Here is a 26855-nt window from a genome sequence, read left to right as displayed (position 1 = left end):
CCTTCCTCCCTCCCTCCCTCCCTCCCTCCCTCCCTCCCTCCCTCCCTCCCTCCCTCCCTCCCTCCCTCCCTCCCTCCCTCCCTCCCTCCCTCCCTCCCTCCCTCCCTCCCTCCCTCCCTCCCTCCCTCCCTCCCTCCCTCCCTCCCTCCCTTCCTTCCTTCCTTCCTTCCTTCCTTCCTTCCTTCCTTCCTTCCTTCCTTCCTTCCTTCCTTCCTTCCTTCCTTCCTTCCTTCCTTCCTTCCTTCCTTCCTTCCTTCCTTCCTTCCTTCCTTCCTTCCTTCCTTCCTTCCTTCCTTCCTTCCTTCCTTCCTTCCTTCCTTCCTTCCTTCCTTCCTTCCTTCCTTCCTTCCTTCCTTCCTTCCTTCCCTTTATCCTCTTTTCCCTTTCACCCCCTTTTTTGTACCCTTCCTTTATTCTTCCTCTCCTTCCTTTTCTCTTTCTCCCTCTCTGTTTCCTTTCTCCTTTCAGTCTCATGGAACACTCCCAACATTCAGCCAACAGAACTGCTCAGAATCACTCGTGTTTCAAAGCCCAGAATGGAGCAGAACAACACACACCCCGTAGGCCGTTCAACAAGAGCTGCTTGGGCTGACACTTTTCTCAGGGCTCTTTTTACTACTCAGGATTGATTTTCTGGTCTATTTACATGTGCCGGCAGCGTTTCATCTCAGTGTCTGTGCAAAAAAGGAATGTAAACCAGCCCCACAACAGCACCCTCTGCGCACACAGGGCTGAAGCATTGCGCTGGGCCCCAGGAGGGAGGTGCCAGGCTGGGCCCTCCCCAGGGCAGCGGGCAGGGGGGCATGGCGGCTCTGCGGGCACATTGCGTGCTGCTCACCGGCTCCAACCGCGGCATCGGGCTGGAGCTGGTCAGGCAGCTCCTTGGGGGGCCTCACCCACCCACACACATCTTTGCGACCTGCCGGGACCCCGAGGGGCCGCGGGGGAAGGTCAGCGTTGGGTGGGGGCTGAGGGGTGGTGGGGGTGAGGGCGGCAGGAAGGCCGCAGTGTGTTGGTGGTGAGGGCTGAGCTGTGCTGAGGGCAAGGCTGGCAGCCTGCTGGTGTCTGAGTGTGGCCATTGTACAGTGCTGGGTTGGCCAAGAGGTGGAGCAGACATGAACTGTGGAGAGGAACCACATTAATGCTGTCACTCCTCGTTGCCCTTCAGGTGTTGGGGTGAGAGGTGGCTGGGGGAGAGCTGGGCAGCAGGGGGGGAAATGCCCCCTGGTCATCACAGGGTGCTGACAAGTGTTTGCCAGCATTCCCCATGCCCAGCTATGGCCCCATGCCCAGCCCAGACTTCAGAAGGGATGACTATGGCCCTGGCGTTGCTCTTGGCATCACAGCCACCTCCTGCTGATGGTGTCTGTGTTTCTTTTCACAGGAGCTGAGAGATCTGGCATCCAAACACCCAAACCTGGTGCTGGTGAAGCTGGGTAGGTGTGCCCTCCCTGTTGGCTGATACCTTCGTGCCACCAACCACGCTGGTCCCATTTCTCCTCCCATCCCTGGCTGCTGCGTTTGGCTCCACATCCCAACACTTACCTACAAGTGCTGCTACCACCCAAAGCCCAATTCCTTCACCCCACCTCACCCCACACCTCCCATAGCCACAGCATCCCACTGCCCTGTGGCCACAGGATGGGGGTCTATAGGAGACCAACCATGGGCTGTCTCAATGGGGGCTGACTCCCCGACCCCCTCCCCACCGGGCTTGTCGCAGCAGCGCTTTGCCACCATAGGGCTGTCTGCAGGGCACCCCGAACATTGCACAGATTTTGGGTGCCAGGGCGCTCTGAGCTGGTTGCACAGCACCCTCTGGTGCCCATAATGGGATGAGACAAGCACACATCGGGACGCCCAGCTGCTCTCTGTGCTTTAACCCATACCTTCCCCCCAACACCCTCGGGTGGACCCCAGCCTCGGGGATTATAAGGATGTTCAGCGTTGAGGAACAAATGTAAGCAGGGAAATGGGGCCGAAGCTCATTCTCTGCCACTTGCAGATGTTGCAGATCCCTCAGCGATTGTCAGCGCAGCAAAGATTGTGGAGAGGAAACTGAACGGCGCGGGGCTGAACCTGCTGATAAACAACGCTGGCATCTTTACCCCGGTGTCACTGGAGACGGTGGACTCGGAGGAGATGATACGGGCATACAAGACCAATGCGGTGGGACCGCTGCTGATGGCCCAGGTAACTCTGCATTCTGCTCCTTGTGGCTTCAGCTGTGTCACTGTGAAGGTCCCATAAGGCTTTTGGAAGCTTTCTGAGGATGTGAGAAGGAGAGGATGGTGCTGGCTGGTGCTCACACACTCTCTTAGGCAGCAGCAGGTGGGCCAGCTTGGGACATGGGCACCCACCATGCTGCTTGTTCCCAGGCATTCCTGCCTCTCTTGAAGAAAGCTGCCCAGGACAGCAAGGAAAAAGGACTGAGTTGCAACAAGGCAGCCATCATCAACATCTCCACTGTCTTGGGGTCCATTGAGAGAACTCCCGAGTCCTACTTCAAGCCGGTCATCTCCTACCGCTGCAGCAAGGTAAGGAGATGGGTCTCAGGAGCTGGCTGGGAGTTAGAGCTGGACCTTGTCAGTCCTGGTCTTAGGGCAGCACTCTAATGCTTCCTCCCTCCCCCAGGCTGCCCTCAACATGCTCACCAGGTGCCAGGCTCTGACCTATGGCGAGGCTGGGATCCTGTGCGTGGCACTTCACCCCGGCTGGGTGAAAACTGACATGGGCACCCAGGAGGTGGGTGCAGGCTGAGCTTCTGCAGGACATGGGCCTCTCTGCACGGTGCGCCTTGGAACACTGGCACATGCCCTGTACCAGAACCTCCACCCCAGGCTGGAGGAGGCTGGTTAGAGGGGAAAAGGCTTTGGGTTGTCCCAAAGATGTGCTGCGATGAGACCTCCATCTCATAGGACTCATCCTGTAAGGGGTTATTCACACTGCAGGATCCCTCTCTTGGGGTGGGGGACGGAGTCCTTGTAACCATGAGGAGTTGATAAAACTGCACATAGCCTCCCACTTGCAGCAGGACCTTCTACATGGCTCAGCTCTGTGTGTCCGGTTCCTGGAGCTGCCCTTAAACCTGCATCTTAGCCCAGACCATGCAGATACCCAAATGTTCTCCCATCCCATCTCCTGTGGATCTCCCCATTCTGGGGGCAGGGAGCTTTGCTGGGATGGGAGTGAGCTGGGATGGGTGCTGGTGGGTCTCAGCCCTGCTCCTCACTGATGCCCTTTGCAGGCTGACCTGACAGTGGACACGAGTGTGCAAGGGCTGCTGTCAGTGCTGCCCATCCTCTCTGAGAAGCACAGCGGGATGCTGCTCAACTGGGAAGGCAAAGCAATTCCATGGTGAGCCCCTGTGAGGGACCACACAGTGCCAGAGGTACCCTGAGTCCCCAGGATGCTCATCACAGTGTGGCATGCAAGTAACCTACCCAGGACTCTGCCACTGGCTGTGCAGGGCAAACTGTGGTCCCTGCATCTGAATGGTTAATAAATACAATAGTCAATTAATGCTTTTCCCAGCTGCCATGAATCTCTTGGTGGGACTTTGTGCTGGGTGCAGTGTCTGTGTGAGCAGCACTGGGGCTGAGATGTCCAGCAGTGCCACAGCCCATTTGGTGACCCCAAGCCATTCCCAATTTTGAGCAGTAACCGGGCACAGTACCCTTGGGAATGGGAAATCCAGCCCCTGAAGCCCCCCATTTCCCAACCAGTCTCCCTTGACCAGGCTCCCTTCTGCAATCTGGCTGAGCACTGGGATAGATGGCCTTGCTGGGACCATGGCTTGGTCCTGCTGTGCTTTAGAGACCTCCAACCAGCCCTGACCCCAGCAGCCCACTGAGTCACATCAGTGAGTATTTTCAGCTCCGGGTGCTCTCAAGCCAGTGACATTTAGCAGCCCAGACTTTGGAGAGGGCAGGAAAAGGTACAGCAGGGAGCACCTGTGTCCCAGCCTGGGTCAGCTTCCCATGGCTGCGGGTCGGAGAGCTGCCAGGGCTTGTGAGCTTATCCATCCTTCTTGGGGTCCCCAGGCAGGCTGAGAAGACAAACAAGCTGCCCCTATAAAGCTGAGGGGTGCTGGGAGTATCCCTGGGTGTAAAGGGAGACCCTCAGTACTGCATGCTCAGGAAGGCTGGGTGAGGGGTGAGGTCTCCCCACTCCAATGCTTTTGCCAAGCGGTGCCGGCTCTTCCTTTGCACAAGTTCCGGGTGTTTGTGCTCACGCAGCTGATTATCTCCACGCTTCCTCCCCAGCCCGATGTTTCCTGCCTTGCTCACTCCCTTTCGCTGCCTTTGCCCTTTGTGTCAGCCTTATCTCCCAGCTCTGGGCAGTGTCAGAGCCCCCCCCACTCCCCCTGCTCGCTGTGACGGTGCAGGGTGGCACCCATTGCCTCTCTGCTCACACGGGAACAGCTGATTGCTGGGATGGGGACCTGAGGGAAGGTTCTGCATCAGGTGGGGCCAAAAGCCCCATGGATGACGATGCTGCTCCAGGAGAGGAGTGAAAGAAGGGAGTGGGGGTGGCATGGGGCTGCTCCACGGTGTGACCTGCCGGCCTCAGCGCTGGGAGGTGGAGCGGCAGCAGGAGGAGGGTCAGAAAGCAGCTGGTGAGGACACGGACAGCACGGCCGGTGTGGGAGCTCCAGAGCATCGCTGGAGCGATAAGCAAGAAGTGCTGGGACCTCAGACGGGACCTGAGTGAGTCCGCATCTCCCTCCTCTCCCATGGGACAGAGCAGCAGGGCGCTCACCGCGGGGACACCCGTGACACTGCGGTCCCAGTGGCTGCTCCCAGCCCTGCCACATGGGGATCTGCCATAGAGGAGGGTGCTGGCTGTGGGAGAAACACAGCTGGGCAGGAAGCACACACTGGCCCAGGCAGATAATGAGCCAAGGCTTCCTCCCATACACCGCAGCCATGGGGCTGGGGCTACTGGCTGCTATCTGGTCCCCCAGTCCCACCAGCATCCCCCTCCTTTGTGTTATTGTTAGCCCCACTGCTTCCTGCCCTGCTGCTCCCTGCCCTGTCAGCCTGTGCTGAGAGCTCAGTGCTGCCTTTGCCCTCCTGGGGACCAGCATCTTCCCCAGCCATGCTGTGCCCCAAGGGTTCCTTCCTGGCACGTCCCCATGGTGACAGAGGATGCTGGGCTTGTTGTGCTTTGGAGGTATCCATGGTTCCCTCCTTGCTGTCTCTGCTCACTGTAAGTTGGACTGATCCTGCCCGGAGCTGCCTCTCAAAGCACCCCACCATGCCTACAGACCACAGCCCTCAGTGCCACATCTCCATGGTCCTTGGACACCTCTGGGCATGGGGACTCCCCTGTTTCCCTGGGAAGGAGTCTCCCCAGTATGTTGGGCAGGGAGAAACTTAGGCAGGTCCCATTGGCTTTATGGGGGACACACTTAGGCTTGGGCACGTGGCAGGTTAGATCTTCCAACTGGAGGTGCCCCATCCATGTACTGGGGGTTGTGGGGATGGTGGAGGAGATCCAGCCACCCAGAGCTGGGGCGTGCTGTGTTCAGCCCTGCAGCAGGGCTGGAGGGGTCGTTCCCACTGAGCATCCCCTGCCGCATCCTTGGCCCCGCCAGAAGCAAACTTTGGCAGCTCAGATCAGCTTTCTCTTCACTGTCCCCCTCCTTGGAGCCAAGGAAGCGGTGCTGGGGAGGAGCTTGGCTCCTCCTGTTTGTTATTACAGGATAAAGTTACTCTTTAAAGCAAAGCCAGCACTGTCGGGGCCGCATGCCATGCAGGAACATCGCTTGTTCCCAACGGCTCCGACGTGCTGGTTGGTGTTGTGTCTCAGCCCCAGGCATGGAGAGGAGGGCTCAGATGGGGGGGACTCAAGGAGGTGCTTGGAGGCTTCTCCTCCTGACTGGGGTCATGGAGAATGAGGGGACAAAGGCTTCTTCCAAGCAGGAGGGGGATACATAGGGAAGCAAAAGCTGAGGGCAGCGGGAGGGCAGAGCATGACTACAAGCTCCAACCTCTGTCCCCATACTTTGGTGTGCCAAGGTGAGGTGGGCAGCTCTGCCCTGACTCCAGCAGAAGGAACTGGCATCCTCCCCACCATCACCCCACCTGATGCCTGTCCCCACTGCATGCTGGGGTCCCTAAGAGACCTCCTTGCTCCACGGTACCCTCTCATGCACATCAAAACAATAGGAAACAGCATTTGTATATGCCTTGCTGCGGGTGGAGCGCCAGTCCAGCAGGGACAGGAGATGGTTACAGCTGCTTCCTATTGCCCTGCAGCTTGCTCACCCTTTCTCATTTCCTTGACCCATGTCCCAGTGCTTTTGTTGTTATTCCATCTGGAGGGCAGTGATTATTTGCTGTAGGAGGGAGCTTTGACCCATCCCTGGGGGCCACCTCGGTCATGCCCGGGGTCTGCCCAGTGCCATGAGTTGAACCTATTGGTGCCAGCCCCGCTCTGAGCCACGTGCAGCTTGGCCATGAGCTCAGCCTTCCTGCCGCGTGGGACAGGCCCGCAGGGGCTGCAGGAATCCTGTGAATCACAAATACTTTTGGAGTGATTACTGCGGGGCGTGAGATGTTTCCTACGGTGTGGGGTTGACGACACAGACCCAGCATTGCATCCATCCCCTTCATCCAGGCTGGGGATGCTTCTTGCCATCCTCGTGGGGCAGAGAAATGGGAGAGGGGAGGGCAGCTCTGCTGCAGAGCCGTGCCATGGGTGCCAGCTTGCAGTCTGCCTGAGCTGGCCAGGTTTCCAGCAGAGCTCAGAGCTGTGAGTCAACCTCCGTCCTCCGTTAACTCCTTCCCAGGTCCTTCTCCTCTGCTTTGCAACCTGGGGTCCTGGGAAAGCTGCAGCAGTGTGTGGCATTGTGCTGTGGGACACTGAGGGTGAAGTCGTGGCTGTGAGGTTTGGGGGGCTGGAGGCTCCGTCCTGCATCGCTCCAGAAGGGAGCAGGAATGCCGACAATGCAGCGCTGCAGGGTGTACATGGAGGGAGGCATGGAGCCAAGCCTTGGCCTCGTGCCTTCTGCTGCAAGGGGAGAGGACGTGGCTTGAGACCTGACATCCAGGGCATCCAGAGAAGGGGAAGGAGCAGTGAGGGGTCTGAGCACAGTGCTGTGGGAGTAGCTGAGGGAATGGTGTGGGTCAGTGTGGAGAAGAGGAGCTGAGGGGAGAGCTCATGGCTCTGCGACCCCTGATAGGAGGTGATGGCTTTGAGTTGCTCCAGAGGATGCTCAGGTTGGGTATTGGAAATAATTTCTTCTCCAACGAGCAGTGAGGCACTGGCACAGCTGCCCAGGGAAGTGAAGCAGTCACCATCCCTAGAGGTGTCCAAGAACAGTGGAGATATGGCACCATGGGATGTGATCCATGGGCATAGTTGGAGCTGGGGATCTCCTGCACTGGGGTGAGCTGTGCTGTTTGTTATCCAGACTTGGGTCAGTTGCTGCTCCACAGCCTAGAGACATGGGGACAACTGGACACAGACCATCCACCCATCCTACTAACCGTCCATACACCCCACTGACCATCCATTCACCCCACTGACCATCCATACACCCCATTGACCATCCATACACCCCACTGACCATGCATACACCCCATTGACCATCCATACAACCCACTGACCATCCATTCACCCCACTGACCATCCATACACCCCACTGACCATCCATACACCCCACTGACCATCCATTCACCCCATTGACCATCCATACAACCCACTGACCATCGACATACCCCACTGACCATCCCTGGGCTGATTGATCCCCATGCTGCTCTCCAGTTCCCTCCATGCCTGCCCATAGGTTTGCCTTCTCCCTGCTACCCAAGGGACCTGCTGTCCTCTCCTCTATGTTCACCTCCAGGTAACAGGGCCGGGCATAGCACTGGGACACCCAGCTCCTCGCAGGGTGTCCTTGGCACAGCACTTTCCTTGTCACTGATATTGCCCTGCTCTGCTTAGATACAAGGTGTGCCAATCAGCTAATTAGGGTTATTACATCTCTGAAGCTCTGTGCCGTCTTGTCCTTGCAGTGCTGCTGTCTCTCCGGGGCCAGAAAGCCATCAGTCCCAATTAAAACTGGGTCAGTTCAGTGTGATCTAGGACAGGGGGGAGAGCAACAAGAAAGAGTTAAGGTTGGGGTTGGGGTTAGGGTTAGGGTTGGTTAGGGTTAGTGGTAGGGTTGGGACTTAGGGTTAGGGTTGATTAGGGTTAGTGGTAGGGTTGGCACTTAGGGTTAGGGTTAGGGCTGGTTGGGGTTTGGGTCTCCCACTTGTTATTCCTGGCACTGAACATGGGCAATGTCCTCCCTAACACCCCCAGAGCTCCACATATGGGACAGCATACAGGGCACGGGGTGTCACCCAGTGGGCGCTGGAGTCTTTGGGTCTGCACCACCGACCAAGCTCAGCCACGGCCCTTCGCCTCCCTTCTATTGCCCAGCACGGGGCCGGGCGGTGTGATGTGATGTCGGTGTGATGTCGGTGTGACTGTCGCTGTGTCGGTGTCGGTTCCCGAGGGATGTCCGGAGGGGAGGCGCTTGCCGGCTCCGCCATTGGCGCCGGCCGTGCCGTGGTTTCCTGCCTAAATCACATGGCTCTCTGGTTTCCATGGAGAGTGGCCGGGGTGGGCGCTGCCAAGCGGCTCTGAGCCGTCCCTGCCTGCTCCCCGTCCATGGGAGAGGAACAAAGGCGATGCTCCCAGCCAGGCCCGCTCCCGTCGCCCGCCGCTCCCGGGACATGTGAGTGCCGCCGGGCTCGGCCGCTGTCACCGCGGCGGGGGCTCCGCGCTGGGGTCACCCTTTGGGGTGCGGCCGGGGGCGACGTTGGGGCTCTTTATCCCTTTATCCGGACTGAGGGGGGGTGGGGGGGTGGGGGGGGACGCCTCGGGGACGCGGCGACCCCCGGTGACAGCGGAGCTCAAGCGAAGGGGGCCGAGATCCCGTCGTGCCCCGTGGGGACGGGAGGGGACGGCCATGTCTGGGGGCTGCCGCCTCGTCCTCCTCCTCGCTGCGGAGGGAGGAATGCTCGGAGGAATTAATGAGACAGATCTGGCTTTGTTGCCGGCCCCATCCTCCTGTCTCCCGGCCCTGCCAAGGAATCCTTTGGGAAGCGGAGTGCCGTTAACCCCTTCCCCACTGCGCCCTGGCCCTGATCCGGATCCATTTAGGGCACCCCCAAGCGGAGCGGGCGGCTTCACCCCATATCCCGGCCATAGTGACCGGATCGGGGCTCTGCCGTGTCCCCGCATGGGGCCGGCGGGGCCGAGCGGGGCCGGGGGTGACGCGTGGAGCTGGGCTGCTTTAGGGTGCCCCCAGGGACCCCCATGTAGGGCGGGGGCTGTGATGGCACTGGCTGTGGGTTGGGGGCTGCGGGGCCTCTGCTTTGCGGGGCTGTAGGGCCGCTCCCACCGGCCGGCCCCAGGCCCTGCTCTTAGGGCTATTTATAGGGCCGCCGCTTATATCTGTGCTATTTCTGCCCCGCGTGGGGACGGCGCAAGGAAGTGACGAGAGGGCTCCGGCCCAACCCGACGGGGACGACTTTGTCACCCGCACTGTCACCTCCAGCCCCCTCCCAGGTGCCCCCTGTGCCCGCCCCTTCGGGTGCCATGGGATCCTGCCCAGCCCCTTCCCTGGGGCTGCCCGGGGGGGCTGAAATAGCTCCTCCATCGCCTTTGTCTGATTGGTGCCGCTGTCACCAGGGGCAGGTGGACATGGAGATGGCGGCCTTGGAGGTGGCCTCTATGTAGTGGCACTGGGGACAGCAGTGCTGGGACATCTCCAGTGCTCAGCGCCTCTGGGATGTGGGATCTGTAGGGTGTTCATCCTGCATCCAGCTCCAACCAGTCCATCCCCACTGGGACGCACTGGGAGGCTCAGACCCAGCAGAGAAGCAGATGATGGGGACACCAGCCATATAAGATGGGACATCACCTGGATGGGATGCCATACCCGCATCCCTTTGGGCATCCTCCCATTGCACAATGCCCTCACTGCCCAGCAGCAGGCAGCCCTCGTTAAGCTTTAATGAGGACAAACGAGCTGGCATGGGCCAGGGCTGCCGGCGCATTGCCTGGGCGTGTGCCGGGCACCAGCTTGGGGCGGCAGCCAGCGGGATGTCAGCACTGCAGTGCCAGCAGTGGGAGCTCAGCAGTTCCATTGGGGATGAAGGAAAAGGGCTGTGTCAATGTGCTGGGCAGCTGGCTCTGCTCCCTGCTGGTGTCACCAGTGCACTGAGCAGCAGGACGCTGTGCCCAGGTTGGTGCTGGGGGTGCCCAGTGCCACCTCCTTATGGCACAGTGTGGTGCTGGCTGGGTGCACCGATGGCATCTCGGGGTTGTAACAGCTCTGCCCTGCTGCTCTTCATCCTGAACCTTGCCTGACCTCCCTGTAAAAGCAGCAGCAAACAGGAAGGGAGCCGGGAGGGAGGCGTCTCTTCCTGCGGCGCTGACGGCAGCCCTTCCCAGCCGGGATGGGGCCGTGCTGCTCCAGCCTCCTCCTTGGGAGCCATGGCTATGGTCAGACAAAGGGCAGGACCCAGAGCTCACATCTGTGCTGCAGATGGGCCGTGGGGTCCCGTGGCTCTGCAGGGACTGGGCCGTGGGTTCACGCTGCCCTTATGTTGCTTTGCAAAGGGTTTTTCCCTGTCCTTGTACCTCGTCCGGCCCCTCGGGATGTGGAAACACGTGGGTTACCCTCACGCCCCGCTGGTTTTAATGACAGATTCCCATGGGGCGTGAGGAACGCGGTGCTGTTCCAGGTGCCAGCACCGTGCCCTTGGGTTCCCATTGGGAATGGCACCCAGCACCCTGCACAGAACCACAGCACAGGCTGGGAAACTCAGCCCAGGCAGGGTTCAAAACTCAACTGAACTAAAAAGCCTCCTAGAAGAGAAACAGCAGAGACGTGAGCTCTGTGCTGTGCTTATCAAAGGGGCCCCTTCCCTGCACAGGGGGTGGACAGTTGGACAGACAGACAGACGGATGTCCTCCCTCCCCTGGCCCATGAGTGCCGTCAGCCCATGGGCAGGGGAAGTGTGGGAGGGGACAGCCAGCACCGAGCCCTCCCCAGCATGAGAGCCTGCTGGGCTGCTCCGCTCCCCGCCATGAACGAGAAGCAGAAAGGTACCGAGCCCAGCAGGGACCCCACAGCCATAAAGTCACTGTTGGGAGGCTCCCCGACACCAAACACAGCCACGGTTTGGGGTTTGGGTTGTGGGGTTGTGGGGTGCTCTGTTCCCCAGAGCAGAATCCCCTTGGTGAGCTCAGTGATGCCGTGCTGGATGCATGTGTTCTTAATGTGGGGAACCCCGGGTGGTGAGGTGGGGGATGAGGGAACCCTGAGGATGGTGGGGCACTGCGGTTGGTCTTTTTGGGGTGTTTTGGGGGTGAGGGATTTCACTCTCTTTGCCATAAGGGAGGAAAGCCAGGGGCACGGGGCAGGGGGTCTGACACCCAAGGGATGGCAGAGATGTGGGGCTGTGATGGGTATCTGGGGGTCAAGTGTTGGCTCTTCCTGTCTGCAGCTCTCCAGCAGGGTTTGGGGCTGAGCTGCCTGGGGATGAACATCCTGGGAGAGAAGATGGCATCTGGGACCTTTGTGAGGTTCTGCCACCCCCACTGGGCAATAGGCTCTGGGGAAGAGGGTGTCCCCCCCCACCCAAACAGGTGGGGATCCCAGTGGGTTCCCCCACTCTGGGGCCCTGTCCTCCTCCAGGGGACCCATCCCGCTGGGTGCGGCACCTCCACGGCCACATCCCAAGAGATGCCCTAGAAAACAGGTCGTGCTTGAACCACCCTTTAAGGCAGCCTCCTCCCTGGGTGCCACCTCGGGGCTGCCATCATCCCCCCTCTGAGATCCACCGGGTGCCCCGGGACGTGCTCCGTCCCCGTCCCCCTATGTGTCCAGCCCAGCCCTGCCCTTCCTCGGGGACGCTCCAAGGGGTAAATAAGCGCTTCCTCCAATTCTTCCCATTAGCAGCTCCTTCCCTTTCCTGCCGCCCTCCCACTTTGGTGCAAGGAGCCGACTCCAGGACAGGAGGGTGGGTACCGGCACCATGGGTGCCATGGCCCAGTGTGGGGTCCCGGCACCCAGCATGGGGTCCACATCTCCGTGACCCCAAACACGAATGGCTTTGGCTTCTCCCCAGCTGGAGAGCTGTGATGTTCACACTAACTGACTCATCCCACTCCCAACATCCACATCCCAATCCCCTGCTCGCGGTGGGTGGGGGGTGCAGGGGAAGGGGCCGTAATGCAGAGGAGGTCAGGGTGGAGGCGGCTCCCAGGCCCTGCACTGATCCCCGGATGCCCCCATCTCTGAAGCGGGGCAGGAAGGAGGATTGAACACGGCCAAGCGCTGTCCTGGGCCGGAAAGGGGCTGGCGGGGGGCCGGGGCGTGCAGCGGGGATGCAGCTGTGCAAACAAGGACACAGCGGCTCGGGCGGAGGGAATGGTGCCAAGCGCCTGTGTTTGTAGGATCCAAAGGTTCTCCCTCGTGGTTTGCCCTCCTAACAAGGGCGAGTTCTCCCAATGGGGGGATCCAGGTGCACCCCATTGTGCCAGGGGACACCCAGCGGGCGTTGCTTGCTGGACGTTGGGTGCGATGTGTCTGGCTGCATCTGGGGGCTCACAAGGAGCCGGTTTGTGTTCGGGTTCTTGGGGTGTCTCAGCCTCCCGCCGTGTTGATAAACCCGAAAGAGCGACCTGAGGCTGCTGTCTGAGTGTCAGGAACAGAAACCAGCCGGGACCAACCCAGCCGGTCGGACTGCCCCCTCCATGCGCCCAAGGAAGCTGCTAGCAGCATTCCTGGGATTGGAATCATCTGCGGAGCACCGGGCACGGGGACACGAGCGGCCGCCGGGTCTGAGAGCCCAGGGGAGGGACGGGGTGTCCCCACTGCACTGCCTGCAGCTGCTGGACCGAGCGGTGGGGATGGACGGACGGACGGACAGGCTGTAGGACTGGGAGAGCTGCGGGTGCTCCGCAATCGAAGGGCGGTGAGGTGCATAGCTTTGTCGGAAGGCGGCTTGGTTAGCACTGTAATTAGGGGCAGGGGCTGTGGTTCCATGGGGCTGTGGCTCTGTGGGGCTGTGGGACTGGACCTTCGGGCTGCTTGGAGACCTGTGAGACCTCCACCCACGAGGAGCAGGAGGGATGTGCCGTGGGCTCGGGGGGTGGCGGGGACACAGACATGTGGGTGACCCACCCAGTGCTGGCTGCCCCATGGTGAGGGGCTCCAGAGCCCCACGGGTGAGGAGCTGTGGCCATTATCCCTTCTAAGCGTGCCCCGGGCTTGGTGCTGTGGTGTACCAGGTACTCTTATCTCGGTAATGTCAGGAATGCACCATGCTGGGGCTTCTCTTCCGCCAGCAGAGCGTGCCAGGAACAGACCCTGCTGCCACTCAGTGCCCGTGTGTGCCAAGCTTGAGCACCCCAAGCAGCCCTGCAGGCTGTGAGCGGGATGGGGTTCACAGGGCATTCCCCTCCTCAGTGAGCTGCTGGCCCTGGGGACACGGCAACACGAGGCTGGAGCTGATAAGTGCACCGTCACGGTGCTTTGGGTTGGGATGAAGCCACAGTCCCCAGGATATCCATGAGATATGGAGCTGGCCGTGCCGTGCCATCGCTCCTGGCAGAGCTCGCCATGATGCTCAACGTCAGATGCATGTCCCAGTGTGAGGGACCCCCTGAGGGATTGGGGGATACACTGAGCATCACTCCATCCTGCCACTGCTCCACCTCAGCATCTTCCACCCGTGTGCTCCCTGCTGCTGAAGGAGAGCCTGGAATCCCCCCATGCCCTTGGGGTTGGGAAGGATGGGCTCCATGTGTGCCAAGCACTGCTGGGTGCTTTCTCTGTAGTTCAGCCCACCCGTGCCACAGGCCTCACTCGCTCAGTGGGGAGCAGATTAAACTGCCCTGCAGAGGGTAATCTGCCCAGGGCCTGCAGGGATTACAGCTCCTCCTAATGAGCTTAATTGGGGCAGGGTTGTCCTGGTGACTGAAGGGACCAAGGCAACACTGAGACCCACAGAGCTGCTTGGCTCGGACCGAGCACAGAGTGTGGGACGTGGACCTGCTGCATCCCAGCCCTGTTTGCACAGAGCCATTGGTGGTGGCAGCTGCTGGCTCCTGGTGGCTTTAGTGCAGTGTCTGCGGGCAATGAGGACACGGGGCATTGCACGGTGCTGAGGATGGCTTTGTGTTGGCTGGGCAGGTGCGTGCTGCGTGGGGACGGCTGGGGTGGGCTCAGGGCTCCGTCTCACCCTGGGGAGCCCACCCAGGAGGAGCCACAGACCCTCTGCTTCTGCATCCAGGGGTGGCTGGAGATGTGGCGATGCTCTCCAAGTGGCAGCTGGGGCTTTGGCACTCAGGGATTGGCTCTACCATGCACGGGACATGTGGATGCCGTTGCCATGAGGACATGTAGTGTTTTCAAGGCTCCTGCAGTGGCCACGGGGACTTCTTGAGGACTGGGAATAGCTCTTCCTTTCCCTTCCTGACAGCAGAGCTCCTGGCAAAGGCCGGGGACTTTCCAAAGTGCTTTGTTGTCTGCGGGTTTCTGTCCTGCTCACAGGGCTGGGCAGCAGGGTCCTGCCCCACACCATTCGTGTGCCTGCAGCGGGTGGCAGGGGGACAACGGGACACGTGTGGGGACAAACAGGGCTCCGGGGGCTTTAACATGGCCACGTCCTGGAGGAACCATGGTGGGCATCGGGCTTCAGCCTCTTCCCATGGGCCATGTGGTGATGTACCCATGCCTTGCTGGTGGTGACCCCGTTGTCGTGTGTCCCCGCAGGGAGGCCCTCCAGGTCACACTCAACAATGTCGCTGTCTGCGCGGCCGCAGCGCCGAGTCCTCGTCGCCAAGATCAATAGGAGCCAGTCGTTCGCCGGGGTGAACTCGACAGCAGAGCGGCCCTTCAGGTAGGAGATGGGTGCTGGGGATGGACACTGTGGTATTAGCCAGGGCGCCATCCCTTCTCCCCATGGGGGCATTGTTGGTACCCATAGATGTGGCACTGGGGATGCTGAGCCCATCCTATGTCACCCTGACACGTGGTTGTCCCCATCCCAGGGCAGGCTGGTCCTCAGGAAGTTCCTCAGGGCTGCCCTGTGACCACCCCAGTACATTTAGTGGCTGAACAAATGTGGTCTTGAAGCTTTGTGTCTCAGCCCCTCCATGTCCCATGGCTGCAAGTTTCTCCCTCAGTGCTGATGTGAGTCAGGGCTTCCTTTGGGCCGTCCTAAACCTGCTGCTGGGAGGTTTATTTGGCTGCCCATGAGCTCTGCTGTGAGGATCAGCAAACAGCCGGTCCTTGCTCATCCTCTCCACTGCTGGCGACTTGGTGGCACCCATCACATCCTCCCTCCTCCTGTGCCAAACTTACATCAAGGAGAACCACCCTGTGCCTTCCTCTGCTCCATTCCCAGCTCTTTGGGTGGTGCTTGAGACACAGACATGCTGTAGGTTTGGACTGTGCCATTTTAATGCTTTGGAGCCCTTTTTGGTTCTCCTTACCTTTAAGTCCCAGCAAGGAATAGTTGGGAAGTGGTGGTATGAATGAGCTCCAAGTGGGCGCCTCCATGGCATGGGCACATGCCCACATAGAGCCTCCCCATGCCTGGGAGCAGCTCCCCAGCCCCACTCAGCTCTTCCTGGTAGTGCCCAAAGCTTTGGCAGATGAGGAGGGGGAAGGGATGGATGTGCAAAACAAGCACTCGCCCATCATGTTGGCTTGGGTTGAGGCCAGGACATTCACTTTCCCGTACTGATGCTGCGGGGAAGTCTTCTGGCCGCTCTCCGAGGAGTCACGTAGGATGGGAGGTCCAGGCCAGGACGAGTGACGTGGCCACGTTAGAGGGCAGAAGGGAAGGGCTGTTCTGCCTGGGGCATTGCCTCTGGGGCCGGGCTGGGCTCACATTGCACAAGGCAGGAGGGGTAGTGATAGGATGCGCGGTGCTCCTGGGTGTTGGAGGCATCTGCATGCTGTGTGCTGCTGTGCTGATGGGGGTTCACAGGCACATGTCCCCATGCTGCTCCTGTGATGACACCTGAGGTGTCCCCCTCTGTCCTCAGGGATAAACGATTGCCAACCAAAGCACTGGGGGTGGAGCAGAGCGTGGTTACTCTCTAGAGAATGTTTTGGGCTGGAGATGCCCCCGTGGTCACTTCAGGAGAGCAGCTTGGCTCAGGAGGGTGCAGGTTTGCCTTTGCCCCTCCTAAAAGGAGCTGAGGATCCCATGGAGGCATCCCCAGAGCCAGCACCTCGGGGCCCTCTGAGATGGGGTTGACTCCCTGCTCTTCTCCACCAAGAGCTTAGTGGCTTATAGCCTTGCTATAGAATCAGGAATCATAGAATGTCTGGGGTTGGAGGGGACCTCAAAGCCCATCCAGTTCCAACCCCCTGCTGTGGGATGGGTGCTGCTCCCCAGCTCAGGCTGCCATCCATGGCCTTGGGCATCTCCAGGGACGGTACACTCACAACTTCTCAGGGCAGCCTTTCTTCCCTGTCCACTCTGGGGCAGCCACATTCACCTGGGGACACAGGCACGTGGGGCAGGCAGCATTTCCCAGCCCTGCAGTCGTACATGGCCTCGTCCCACCTGGCTCCGCTGGCCGGTTTGACTGGGTGCCGGGGAGCTGTGGGAGAGGCAGGCAGGTTGGGACGGAGCTCTTGGGACTTGGCCTCCTTTCTGGAGTTCCCTGTTGTGAGACAGGCACCCAGGAGGACCCCATTGCTCTGGGCTCACCATGGCCATGTCGGCTTCACTCCCTTCTCTCAGCAGGAACCTCTCGCCCTTCACGCCCACTGTGTCCCGCAAGACTGGCTCCAGGGTCAGTAGGATGTTCTCAATGTCCCACAAATCCCCACCACCCAAGGTGCCTCAGCCCAACCGCCTGGATGAGGTGTACGAAGCGCTCAAGAAGGGTCTGACGTAAGTGCTGGGTCTGTGAGGGGTTGGGATCGGGGTTGGGTGGTATGGGCTGAGGTTCCTGTCTGAGCCTGTGGTGCTGCTGTCCGCAGGGCCTACCTGGAGGTCCACCAGTTGGAACTGGAGAAGCTCAGCACCCAGATCCGTGAGTCCAAGAGGAATTCGCGCCTGGTGAGTGGTGCTGGGGAGCATCTGTAGGGAGAGGAGCTTTGTGCAGATGCTCGAGGTCCTGCTCATGGTTGGGGCAGCTCACGGTCCAGCTATGTCCTATGGAGATGTCAGGGGACAGCCCATGGTGCACGGGGTCCTGTCCTCCTGCCATGCTATGGGTGGTGGGTGCTCCCTGGGTGAGCAGAGCTGGCTTTGTGCTGCATCTTATCCCTCTCCTCTCTCCTCCAGGGCTTTCTCTACGATCTGGATAAGGTAAGCAGGAGCAGTGCCCCATCCCCTCACCTCCCCACATCCCCTCCACACCCACCTTCCCTTGTGCGGCTGGGGTTGGGACTCTGCACTCAGGGTGGCAGAGGACAAAGCAGATACCGGCAGTGGCTTGTCGCCTGCTTCTTGGGACACATCCTATCCCACAGCAGGAGTGTGGGGCAGGGCCATATCCTGGCCCACAGCCCATCTCAGGGAGCCTCTCACACCATCTCTGCTTTTCCAGCAAGTGAAGTCAATCGAGCGCTTCCTGCGTCGCCTGGAGTTTCATGCTAGCAAGGTAGGAGCTGGGGATTGGGTACTTCTGTGGGTTTCTGGCCTCTATTCAGCCTTGGGACCACAGCGCTCTTCCCCACCTGGATCCCAGGCTCTGGTGATGCCAAGCCAAACCCACAGTGCCCTGAAACCACTTTGAGAAGCCACTACCCCTGTTGCCATTTGTCCCCCCGCCCCTCACTGTGCCCCTGTCCTGTCCTTGCAGATCGATGAGCTGTATGAAGCCTACTGCATCCAACGGCGGCTCCGCGATGGGGCACACAACATGGTCAAAGCCTACAGCACGGGCTCACCGGGCAGCCGAGAGGCACGGGAGAGCCTGGCTGAAGCCAGCAAGGGCTACAAGGAGTACACGGAGGTGAGGCACATGGTGCTAGGAGGGCTGGGAGGTGTTGACCCTGTAGGCTGTGAGTGATGGGTGCTCTGTTCTGTGCCCCCAGAACATGTGCCTGCTGGAGAGCGAGCTGGAGAGCCAGCTGGGAGAGTTCCATGTCCGGATGAAAGGTAACATATCCCATCCCAGCCCTGGAGCAGCACTAGCCTGCTGTGTCCTATCATCCCTCTGCTTTCTCTTACAGGGCTGGCAGGTTTCGCCCGGCTCTGCGCTGGTGATCAGTATGAGGTTGGTGGAGCCTTGGGTGTATGGATGGGGATCTGTTCTCCTCCCTCCTGCAGTCTATGCTGAGCCTGAGGGATGCGGGTGGGCCTTGTCTGTGGGTGCTGGTGTCAAGCAGGAATGTATGTTGTGGATCTGTTGTGAGTGGCTCCGGGTTGCAGGGAAAACTCCCAGCCCTATGAATGATGGAATGGTTTGAGTTGGAAGGGACCCTTAAAGGCCATTTGGTCCCACTCCCTGCAAAAAAAAGGGACACCTACAGCTCCATCGATGCCCTGTGCAGCCTGACCTTGGCTGTCTGACCACCAGCTCTCTGGGCAGCCCTTTCCATGCCTCTGCTCTTCCCCCAGATCTTCATGAAGTACGGGCGGCAGCGGTGGAAGCTGCGGGGACGCATCGAGGTGAACAGCAAGCAGGTGTGGGACAGCGAGGAGATGGTTTTCTTGCCTCTCATCACCGAGTTCCTCTCCATCAAGGTAGGGAGCCCTGCAGTCAGAGCACGAGTGGGACAGGGATGCTGTGGGCCAGTGGGCTCCTTCCTGGCAGGAGCTGCATTAGGGCAACACCTGCAGTGGTTGTGCTGGGGACACACAAGGCAGTGAGGGAACTGGGCCTCACTCAAACCCCCTCTTTGCTGGGATAGAGGATACTATCCCATGGTGTTGGCATCCTTGCAGCAGCCTGACTGACGATGTCTTGGTCTCATCCTCTCCTCCTCCTTCCCCAGGTGACGGAGTTAAAGAGCCTGGCCAACCACGTGGTGGTGGGCAACGTGTCCTGTGAGACCAAGGATCTCTTTGCAGCTCTCCCCCAGGTGGTGGCGGTGGATATCAACGACTTGGGCACCCTCAAACTCAGCCTGGAGGTGACGTGGAAGTGAGTATCTCAACAGGATTTGCCAGTAGAGTCTGGCAGGAATGGGGACCAACAACTGACCTCTCCTGAGCTTTCACCCATCCCAAAATTGGCCTTCAGTTCTGGAAAGCCAGAGATGGATTGAAGAGCACCTTGAAGTGCTGTCCAACACCCTCCAGCTCTCTGCTATGGACTCTGGCTTAGGATACTTGCCTCACCTGTCCACTCTCCCCTGCAGCCCCTTCGACAAGGATGACCAGCCCTCAGCAGCCAGCACCGTCAACAAGGCCTCCACGGTGAACAAACGCTTCTCCACCTATAACCAGAGCCCACCTGACACGCCATCCCTGCGGGAGCAGGCATTCTATGTAAGTATGGAGCTGGGCAACCATGCTTGGGTTGAAGTGCCCACGGTGGGCTTTGCTTTATTGACTTGAGTGTGCCAGGGGAAGTCCCAATGGGTGGCAGAGCTCCATCCATCCGGCCACGGCTCCTGGTGCCGGCCCTCCTGCCCTCACAGCTCCTCTTCTCTCTGCCCAAGAGCCCAATGCGGGCAGCCGACAAGCACGGTTGGTCCTTGTTAGACATCTTTCGGGAGACACTCTTGGAGAAGCTGTCTCGGAGCTGCTCTTGCGGCGACGTCTCCTCGGTCGAGCTTGGGAGATGGCCGCAGCCGGGCCGTGTAAGTGTGATGGCTGGAGCCGGCCTGTAGTGTAGCCCAGCGGCCTGGCCATCCTGCTGTAGTGTAGCTGCTCCACTCCTGCTCAACAGCAAGTAGAAGGCCTGGCCTTGTCCTTGCACTGGTGGCCGTGCCGTGGCACTGGCGTGATGGCCAACACGGTGCTAATGTGGCGGGGTGCTGCGTGACTCTAGCTTGACATGTGCTGGTGTGGCATCGGGATGACAGCAGTGTGATGCTGGGGTGACACTGATGTCACACCAGTGTGGCATCGGCATGACGTTGGTGCAGTGGCGTGGCGTGGTGGTGTGGTGTGGTGCTAAGCCAGCATTGGTGATAGGGATACAATGGTGGTGTTGGTGTGGCACTGATGTGACACTGCTGCTGCCCTCTGCAGGCTGGTGGTGGGTCTGTTGCTCTCTTGCTGCTGTAGACCCCATCTCCTCATGCTGGCAGAGCCATTGGCACCATGGCTGGGTCCCCGCAGCTGGAAGGGGCAGCGGCACAGCAAGCAGAGCCCAATCCTGCCCCAGAGATCACAGCAGCTTCAGTGCTTCCTGACATGTCATTGTGCCTTCCCTAGAACATGCTGCGACGTCAGGAGGAGCTGGAGAATGGCACAGCTTGGTCCATCTCCTCGGAGTCGTCGGATGACTCCTCCAGCCCCCAGCTGTCCAGCAGCACCCGTCACGCCGCCCACAAGCCCATCGTGCAGCCCGAGGTGCAGGCCTCAGCCCCTGCCATCGAGATCTCCTTCTCACAGCAGCAGGAGGAGACTGGGGCTGGCTGTGGCATCCCCACTGGGACAGAGCTGCCTGAGCCCTCAGAGGAGCAGGATGGCCATAAGAAGGATGCGGTGGCCAATGGGCACGTGCCATACACCCGGACTCTGAGCCACATCAGTGAAGCCAGCGTGGATGGCAGCATGGAGGCCAAAGCTACGGAGAGCCCATGGGAGCCCTCTCCCAGCCTGGAGGAAGACGATGCGGGCAAGCTGGACAATGACTTCCTCCCTGGTGCCTCGAATTCGGTGCCAGAGACCTGTGCAGGGAAGGACAGTGGCCCTGAGGCCAAGCCACGTGCCATGGTGGCATGGGCTGAAACCTGTGAGGTGGAGGCTGAGCCAGCAGCAAGCCCAGCACCAGTGCAGGACAGCTGTGGAAGTGAAGCCCCCACGCCGGCCGTTGTGTTGGCACAGGCACCCACAGAGGAGGGGCCCGTCCCAGCCCCACACCTGGCCACCAGCCCCGCTGCGGTCCCACGGGTGAAGGCCGTGGACTCGGGGCTGGAGGAGGCCATCAGCCTCCTGGCCTCCGCCCTGGATGACTATAGGGGACAGTTCCCAGAGCTGCAGCCCCTGGAACGGGAGCTCAAACACCTGGAGGAGATCCTGCTGGTGAGGGGGGTCGGGGGGAGTCCACAGCAGAGAACAGTGACAAGAGCGATGGCACTGCCCAGGGCACAAGGGTGGGGGGGCCATCCCTGATGGCAGTGAGCAGCTGTGAGGGTGGTGGGGGCATCCCTGATGACAGAGACCAAGGTGGTGCAGCCATCCCAGATAGTAGTGATCAGAGATGAGGGTGCTGGGGCCATCCCTTATGGCAGTGCTCAAGGGACAAGGTTGCTGGGGCCATCCCTGATGGCAGTGAGCAGGGATGAGGGTGGTGGGCCCATCCACATTGGTACCATTCAGTGACAACAGCTGTATGGTAACTGTTGAACCATGGCCTGAAGCACTGATTGAGCACCTGGGGAAAGGACCTGGTCAGCAATGGGAGCACAGGGGAAGGCAGTTCAGATGTATGATCTGAAGGGGTGGAGCCTGGCTGCACCTCTCTTAGACCCCATTTAAAGGCTGACTGCCCCTGGGGAAGCTTTCCCCTGGGAACCTGGAATATTCTATTATGGGTAAGCTCTTCCCCTTCTTTTATAGCACCTTTCTATTGTGCTGATCCTTTGTTACACCTCTGGTGAAACACCTTTTTGATTGAATATTGAATTGTTACAGCAGTGTTGGGGACATCCCTCATGACAAGGATTGTAGCAGTGGGGCCATCCTTGATGGCAGTGCTCAGGGATGAGGGTAACGAGGCCCCTTAGAGTGGCTTGCTAAGATCTGACCATTCTATCCTATGCAGCACAAGCAGGGTGTGTTCCTCAGCCGTGCCTCCAGCATCAGCCTCACAGTGGAGCATGCTTTGGAGAGCTTCAGCTTCCTCAACACCTCTGACATGGAGGACTCGGAGGGCTCCGAGGAGGAGGCTCTGCAGGATGAGAGGTGTGTGGAATGTTATGGTGTCTCCTGGAGGAGGCACAGGGCAGCTGGGGTTGGGGTGCTGAGCTCTGGTGGGGAAGGAAGGGCTGGATCCAGGTGCCCTGTGCTGATCCAGCTGGGTCTCTTGCTTGTTTGCAGGAGGGCCAGTAGGGCGCGGCGTGGAAGCCGGGATCCCAGCACTGGGGAGGTGGGAGCAGATGATACTGGAACATGCAGTGGCTCCGAGGGCAGCACAGACCCCATGAGCACTGGCAATGAGTTCCTGGATAAAGCCCTGGTGCTTCACCTCCACAACTGCAACCACATGCTGCTGGTGAGGCTGGGGGCTGGGACGTGATGGTGGGACACGTCTTGGGCTTGGCCAAGGCTCCCTGCAGGGAGTGGGACACGATGGTGTGGTGCATGGTTGGCTATGGCTCCTCACAGGAAGGAGGATGTGATGGTGGGATGCATCCTGGGGTTGGCCATGGCTCCTTACAGGGAGTAGGACATGACGGTGGGACACATCATAGGGTTGGCTGTGACTCCTTGCAGTTTCTGGCCCCCCTAAGCCCCTCTGAGATGCTGTGGCTGTGCTGGGGTCTGGGTGCTGTGTTGTCCTTAAGGTCACTGGCCTACATGTGCCTTACAGAACCTGGGCACCTTTGGGCCTCTGAGGTGCCGGGAGATGTTTGCCCTGGACAGGCTGCTGCGAGAGGCACAAGTGCTGGAGATCGTGTGCCAACTGATGGAGGAGAGGTCGGAAGCAGCGGGTTCTGCTGCCGGAGGTAAGGGCAGCAAGGGGCTGCACAGGAGGGATGTGCCAGCTGGATGTGCACCTTGACACCCACCTGTTCCTGCAGTGGTGCAGTTCTCAACGCGGAAAGAAGGGGTGCTGCCCCTTTGGGACCACTGCGTGGAGCTGCCCAACATCTACACGTGCCCCGTGGAGCGGTTCCTGCAGGTGCTCAGTGCACAGTACGCAGCATCCATCAGTGAGCGGCACCCGGGACTGGCTGATGCAGGTGAGCCTGTGGGTGTGCAGGAAGGGGATCTCCGACCCTATGAGGAAGGGGATCTCTAACCCTACCCTGACCTCATTATTTTCCCCCAGTGTGTGTGAAACTGGTGGAAGATGTGCTGAACCGGCGGCTGCCGCGGCGACCCGGTGGCACCCAGGGTGAGCAGGTCACCATCTTCCAGTACTGGAGCCACTTTGAGTCCCTTGGTGCCCTGGTGCTCGACACCTACGTGATGGAGCTGGCTGAGGAAGGTGGGTGCCCTTCCTTCCTGCCCTGAGCTGGAGGCCAGAGAGGGTGTACATCACTGTACACCCACCCTGACCCCGCTGCTGGTGCTCAGCCCCTTCCTATACTCCCATCCTGGGCACCCTTTGGACCTCGCATTCTGCAGGTCCCCAGTTGAGGTGTCCCAGTAGCGGGGCAGTGCCCCCAGCATCCTAGTGGGGTCCCTTTGCCTGCTGTGAGTGGAGGCTGAGCTCCCCGCAGACCCTCAGCTCACCGGGCTGTCCTCGCAGTGCTGCTGGCACAGAACCTCAACTCAGATGACCAGGACGTGGTGCTGCGGGCACTGAAGCGTGTGCCCGAAGGCCGCCTGAAGAAGGAAGGGCTGAAGGCACTCAGCTTGCTGCTGGTGGAAGGGAACAGCAAAGTGGTGAGTGCTGTGTCGGCGCAGCTCCGCAGCCTGGCAGAAAACCCTCGCTTCCGCCAACGGGTACGTCATGGGCAGCAGGGGATGAGGTGGGCTCTGGGTTGCTGCTTGGAGGGGTGGCACTGAGCCCTCGCTCTACCCCAGGCCCTCGTGTGCTTCCTGGGACAGCTGGAGGATGAGGAGGTGCAGACACGCGTGGCCGGCTGCGTGGCGCTGGGCTGCCTCAAGGTGAGATGGGTGCATGATGAAGCCCATGGGGTATTTGATTCCTGGCTGAGCTGGCTGCGGGGTGGATGGAAAGGAGCCGATGCTGCCTGTTGCTGTCTCTATGCAGCCTCCAGCTCCTAGGGGTGTCCCAGATGGAAGGGAAAGCGGGCACTGCCAAGGGACTTTTGGGGTTGTAACTGGATGATCTTGAAGGTCCATCCCAAGCCATTCTGTGGCTCTATGACTTTTTCTGCCCAGGGCTGGTCTGGAGGTTGAGCTCCAAAGGGGGCTTGGGGGTCTGCCCTGCCTGCTACCTTGCACAGGGCTGCAGGAACCTTGCTGCCTTCCCCTGTGGGTCACATCCATGCTCAGCCCTCTCCCCTCTCCTGCAGGCCAAGGAGAGCATTGAGCAGCTGGTTTACCTGTGCCAAACCGACAAGGAGCCTGTGCGGGAGGCAGCAAAGCAGAGCCTGATGCTGTGTGGTGAGTGTCCTGCATCACCCCTGCTCACAGCTCCCGGAGGGGCATCACCCCACGATACACTGCCCAAGGGAGAAAGGGACCTGGGCCGATCCCTGCCTGCCCCATGCACCAGCTCATGGTGCCTGAACTCTATGGGGTGAGAGCGGTGGTGGGCAGCGAGGATTCCTGCAAGCACAGCCCTAAGCACGGGTGTTATTTATTATTTGCTAGATGGCACTGAGAGAACCATCTGAGTGGGTTTCTAGGCCTCCAGATCGCGGCAGCTGCTGCACAGGTTGGGACATGTGAGCTGTCCTCGTCCCTCAGCCCCACTCCTGCTGCTTTGCTCACAAATGTCTCTGTCTTAGAGCCTGTCAGCCACGTCACTTCTTGGAGTCTATGTGTCTTGGTTGTTTGTAGCCCCACGGCAATGCTGTGCACACACGTGTCCTGCGTCCCGTGTCACCAGCTCTGCTGGGGATGGCTGCTGTGTGCAGATCTGTGTGCAGGGCTGCTGGGCAGAGATCTCAGCATGGAGTGTGCAGCCCTGTGTGTACGTGGGGGTGTTGGGAAGCTCTCAGGGTCGCCATGTAGGTGCATGCAGAAGTGCACAGCTGGTTGGGGTGTCACAACATCATCCCCAAGCCTGGCCCACTTGCTTCATCTCCTGGACTGGGAGCTCTGTGGGCTCTTAGAGATGGGATCTGTCCAAGGGTGCACTAAGGAGAACACAAGAATCAGATCCCCATGTCCAGCCCCACCCTGCCCACTGACCTCCCTCCCAGTGCCACATCTCCATGGTTCTTGAACTCCTCCACAGCCAGGCGCTCCCCCACCTCCCCAGGCAGCTGTGCCAACACATTACCAACAGCTCTGTGGCTCAGCACTGTCAGGCATTAGCATCATTTTTGCTGTGAGGCCAGGGATGGGCAGGGAACAGAGCTTCTGCCCTTTGCTTCACTGACTATGGCAATTGCTTGCAGGGGAAGATGGCAAATCAGCACACCGGCGACTGGAGGAGACCCTGGACAGCCTCCCCCGGATCTTTGCACCAGCCAGCATGGCCAGCACAGCTTTCTGAGATGCCGCACGGAGCCACCCGCTATCCCTTGAGGACAAAGGCACTGCTGGGCTGCACATGGGCTCACAGACTGGGCCCAGCCACCGGCCCTGCTCACAGCAGCACCGCAGCATCACGCTCGCCGCGGCCGCACACTGCCTTATGGAGCACCGCTTCCCCTGCCCCAAGCACCAGCCACAAGGGGTGCCACACATACACCCCTGTGCGAGGAGGGGCTCGCTGCACACCCCAACCCTTCGACTGCTATTGAAAACACACAGGGAACCCACCCTTCGTGCTACAGCTGCTGGAATCGGAGCGGCAGGGAGACGCACTGGATTCCTCCGCCTCTTGCCTTCCAGTTGCTTGGGGACACGTGCCCTGTCCTGGAAGGACCAACACATTGGAAGCGATGCTGTTTCTTTCCAGAAGTCGCCTGAGCTGGGAAGGAACTGCTGCCCCTTTTGCCACACCTGGAAGTCCACAGGACTTAAATAAAATGAGATATGAGATAATATTAATATATTCTGCTGGCGTTTCTTCTTTCCAGCTCCGCATGCTCCTGTCCCTCCCCATGTTGGAGCACAGTGAGGCACAGCCCCAGCCCAGAGCCCTTCCCCTCTGCTGGGGAGGGCAGGGGCAGGAGGAGCGACAGAGGGACGGACAGATGGACACTGCCACCTTTTCCTTGTTGGTTTATTTTTTATTTACTGTTTTTTTTGTTTGCAGGAGGAAAGCAACAAATTCTTTTTCTATAATGTCTCTATAAATCTATATATATAATGTAATTACAGAGAATGACTAATTTTGATTTTAAAAGCAGAAATAAAAGCAAACCTTTAAAAGAGCGTTGGTGTTGCGTGGGTGCCGAGGGGCAGGGAGCTGGATTGACCAAGTTGGATGTTTCTCAGGTGAGGATCAACCTTCTGCTTTTACCAACAGTACAGCAGGCATCTCTCGTAGCAGTGAAAGGAGTTCTTGCTTCCCCTGAGCTCTCTGAGTTATCAAGACGCTGCAGAGCATAAGAAGGTGCCATGCTGCAATGGGCAGAGCAGGGTCACATACTCAGCACAGGGAAGTCCTGACCTGCCCCAGAGGAAGGAGGCAATGGCTGGAAGTGAGAGCAGTAGGACTGTGTATGTCTCATCACAGTGATACTGAGCCACAGCGGATCAAGGAATTATGGAGTTGAGCTGGGAAGGGACCTCTGAACACAGTGAACACAGCCTTCCATTCCCCCCTGCTCAATATGGTGTTAGCTTGAGCAGGCTGCTCAGGGCCACGTCGTGTTGGGTTTTGACTGTTTCTGAGGATGGAGATGACAGAACGCTGCTATACCACCTGTTTCAGTATTCAGCCACCCTCACAGGAAAAAAGCATTTCTTTAGTTTAAATGGAAATCCTGCATTTTA

General features: G+C 59.5%; 3 protein-coding genes across 15 annotated transcripts in view; 2 read left to right on the top strand and 1 right to left on the bottom strand.

Moving 5' to 3' along the window:
- Positions 1-767: 767 nt before the first annotated feature.
- Positions 768-3522, top strand: LOC107319130 (uncharacterized). 2 transcript variants are annotated; one of them, XM_015873765.3, is made up of 6 exons: positions 768-950; positions 1385-1436; positions 2006-2193; positions 2379-2537; positions 2635-2745; positions 3248-3522. In XM_015873765.3, exons 1-6 carry the CDS (start codon positions 804-806, stop codon positions 3359-3361), a joined length of 771 nt encoding a protein of 256 aa, XP_015729251.1. In that variant the 5' UTR covers positions 768-803; the 3' UTR covers positions 3362-3522. The 2 variants fall into 2 exon arrangements, with proteins under 2 accessions (XP_015729251.1, XP_032303071.1); XM_032447180.2 differs by lacking the exon at positions 2635-2745.
- A 703-nt stretch (positions 3523-4225) lies between these two features.
- RIPOR1 (RHO family interacting cell polarization regulator 1) lies at positions 4226-26291 on the top strand. Of its 12 annotated transcripts, none has more exons than XM_085550914.1 (23): positions 4226-4709; positions 14789-14915; positions 16776-16928; positions 17018-17096; positions 17325-17348; positions 17590-17643; positions 17845-17997; positions 18080-18143; positions 18218-18261; positions 18606-18731; positions 18983-19131; positions 19349-19478; positions 20373-21185; positions 21928-22067; positions 22203-22377; positions 22696-22831; positions 22907-23068; positions 23158-23316; positions 23581-23777; positions 23859-23942; positions 24314-24404; positions 24615-24678; positions 25367-26291. In XM_085550914.1, exons 2-22 carry the CDS (start codon positions 14815-14817, stop codon positions 24635-24637), a joined length of 3057 nt encoding a protein of 1018 aa, XP_085407040.1. In that variant the 5' UTR covers positions 4226-4709; positions 14789-14814; the 3' UTR covers positions 24638-24678; positions 25367-26291. The 12 variants fall into 12 exon arrangements, with proteins under 12 accessions (XP_085407040.1, XP_015729139.2, XP_085407038.1 ...); XM_085550910.1 differs by lacking the exon at positions 4226-4709 and adding an exon at positions 8594-8731; XM_015873650.3 differs by lacking the exon at positions 4226-4709 and adding an exon at positions 10968-11112.
- The window catches only part of LOC107319149 (uncharacterized), a 3300-nt gene continuing 2570 nt past the window's right edge, over positions 26126-26855 (bottom strand). The window contains exon 3 of the mRNA XM_085550947.1: positions 26126-26529. The gene's annotated coding sequence lies outside the window, so the exon portion shown is untranslated. The remainder of the gene's footprint in view (positions 26530-26855) is intronic.

The sequence above is a fragment of the Coturnix japonica genome, chromosome 6, assembly GCF_054131305.1.
Source record: "Coturnix japonica strain WE chromosome 6, WE-NBRP24, whole genome shotgun sequence".
NCBI lineage: Eukaryota > Metazoa > Chordata > Aves > Galliformes > Phasianidae > Coturnix > Coturnix japonica.
The sequence above is the reverse complement of the archived record's forward strand: the minus strand, read 5'-3'. Positions and strand labels throughout refer to the sequence as shown.

Bases quoted from the DNA above. Each gene is read 5' to 3' on its own strand.
- LOC107319130 (XM_015873765.3), top strand. From the start codon at position 804: ATGGCGGCTCTGCGGGCACATTGCGTGCTGCTCACCGGCTCCAACCGC. The intron at 1,437-2,005 runs GTAGGTGTGCCC...TGCCACTTGCAG, and splicing joins CCTGGTGCTGGTGAAGCTGG to ATGTTGCAGATCCCTCAGCG. The intron at 2,746-3,247 runs GTGGGTGCAGGC...TGCCCTTTGCAG, and splicing joins CTGACATGGGCACCCAGGAG to GCTGACCTGACAGTGGACAC.
- RIPOR1 (XM_015873648.3), top strand. From the start codon at position 11,010: ATGGGCAGGGGAAGTGTGGGAGGGGACAGCCAGCACCGAGCCCTCCCC. The intron at 17,097-17,324 runs GTGAGTGGTGCT...TCTCTCCTCCAG, and splicing joins CCAAGAGGAATTCGCGCCTG to GGCTTTCTCTACGATCTGGA. The intron at 17,644-17,844 runs GTAGGAGCTGGG...CTGTCCTTGCAG, and splicing joins TGGAGTTTCATGCTAGCAAG to ATCGATGAGCTGTATGAAGC.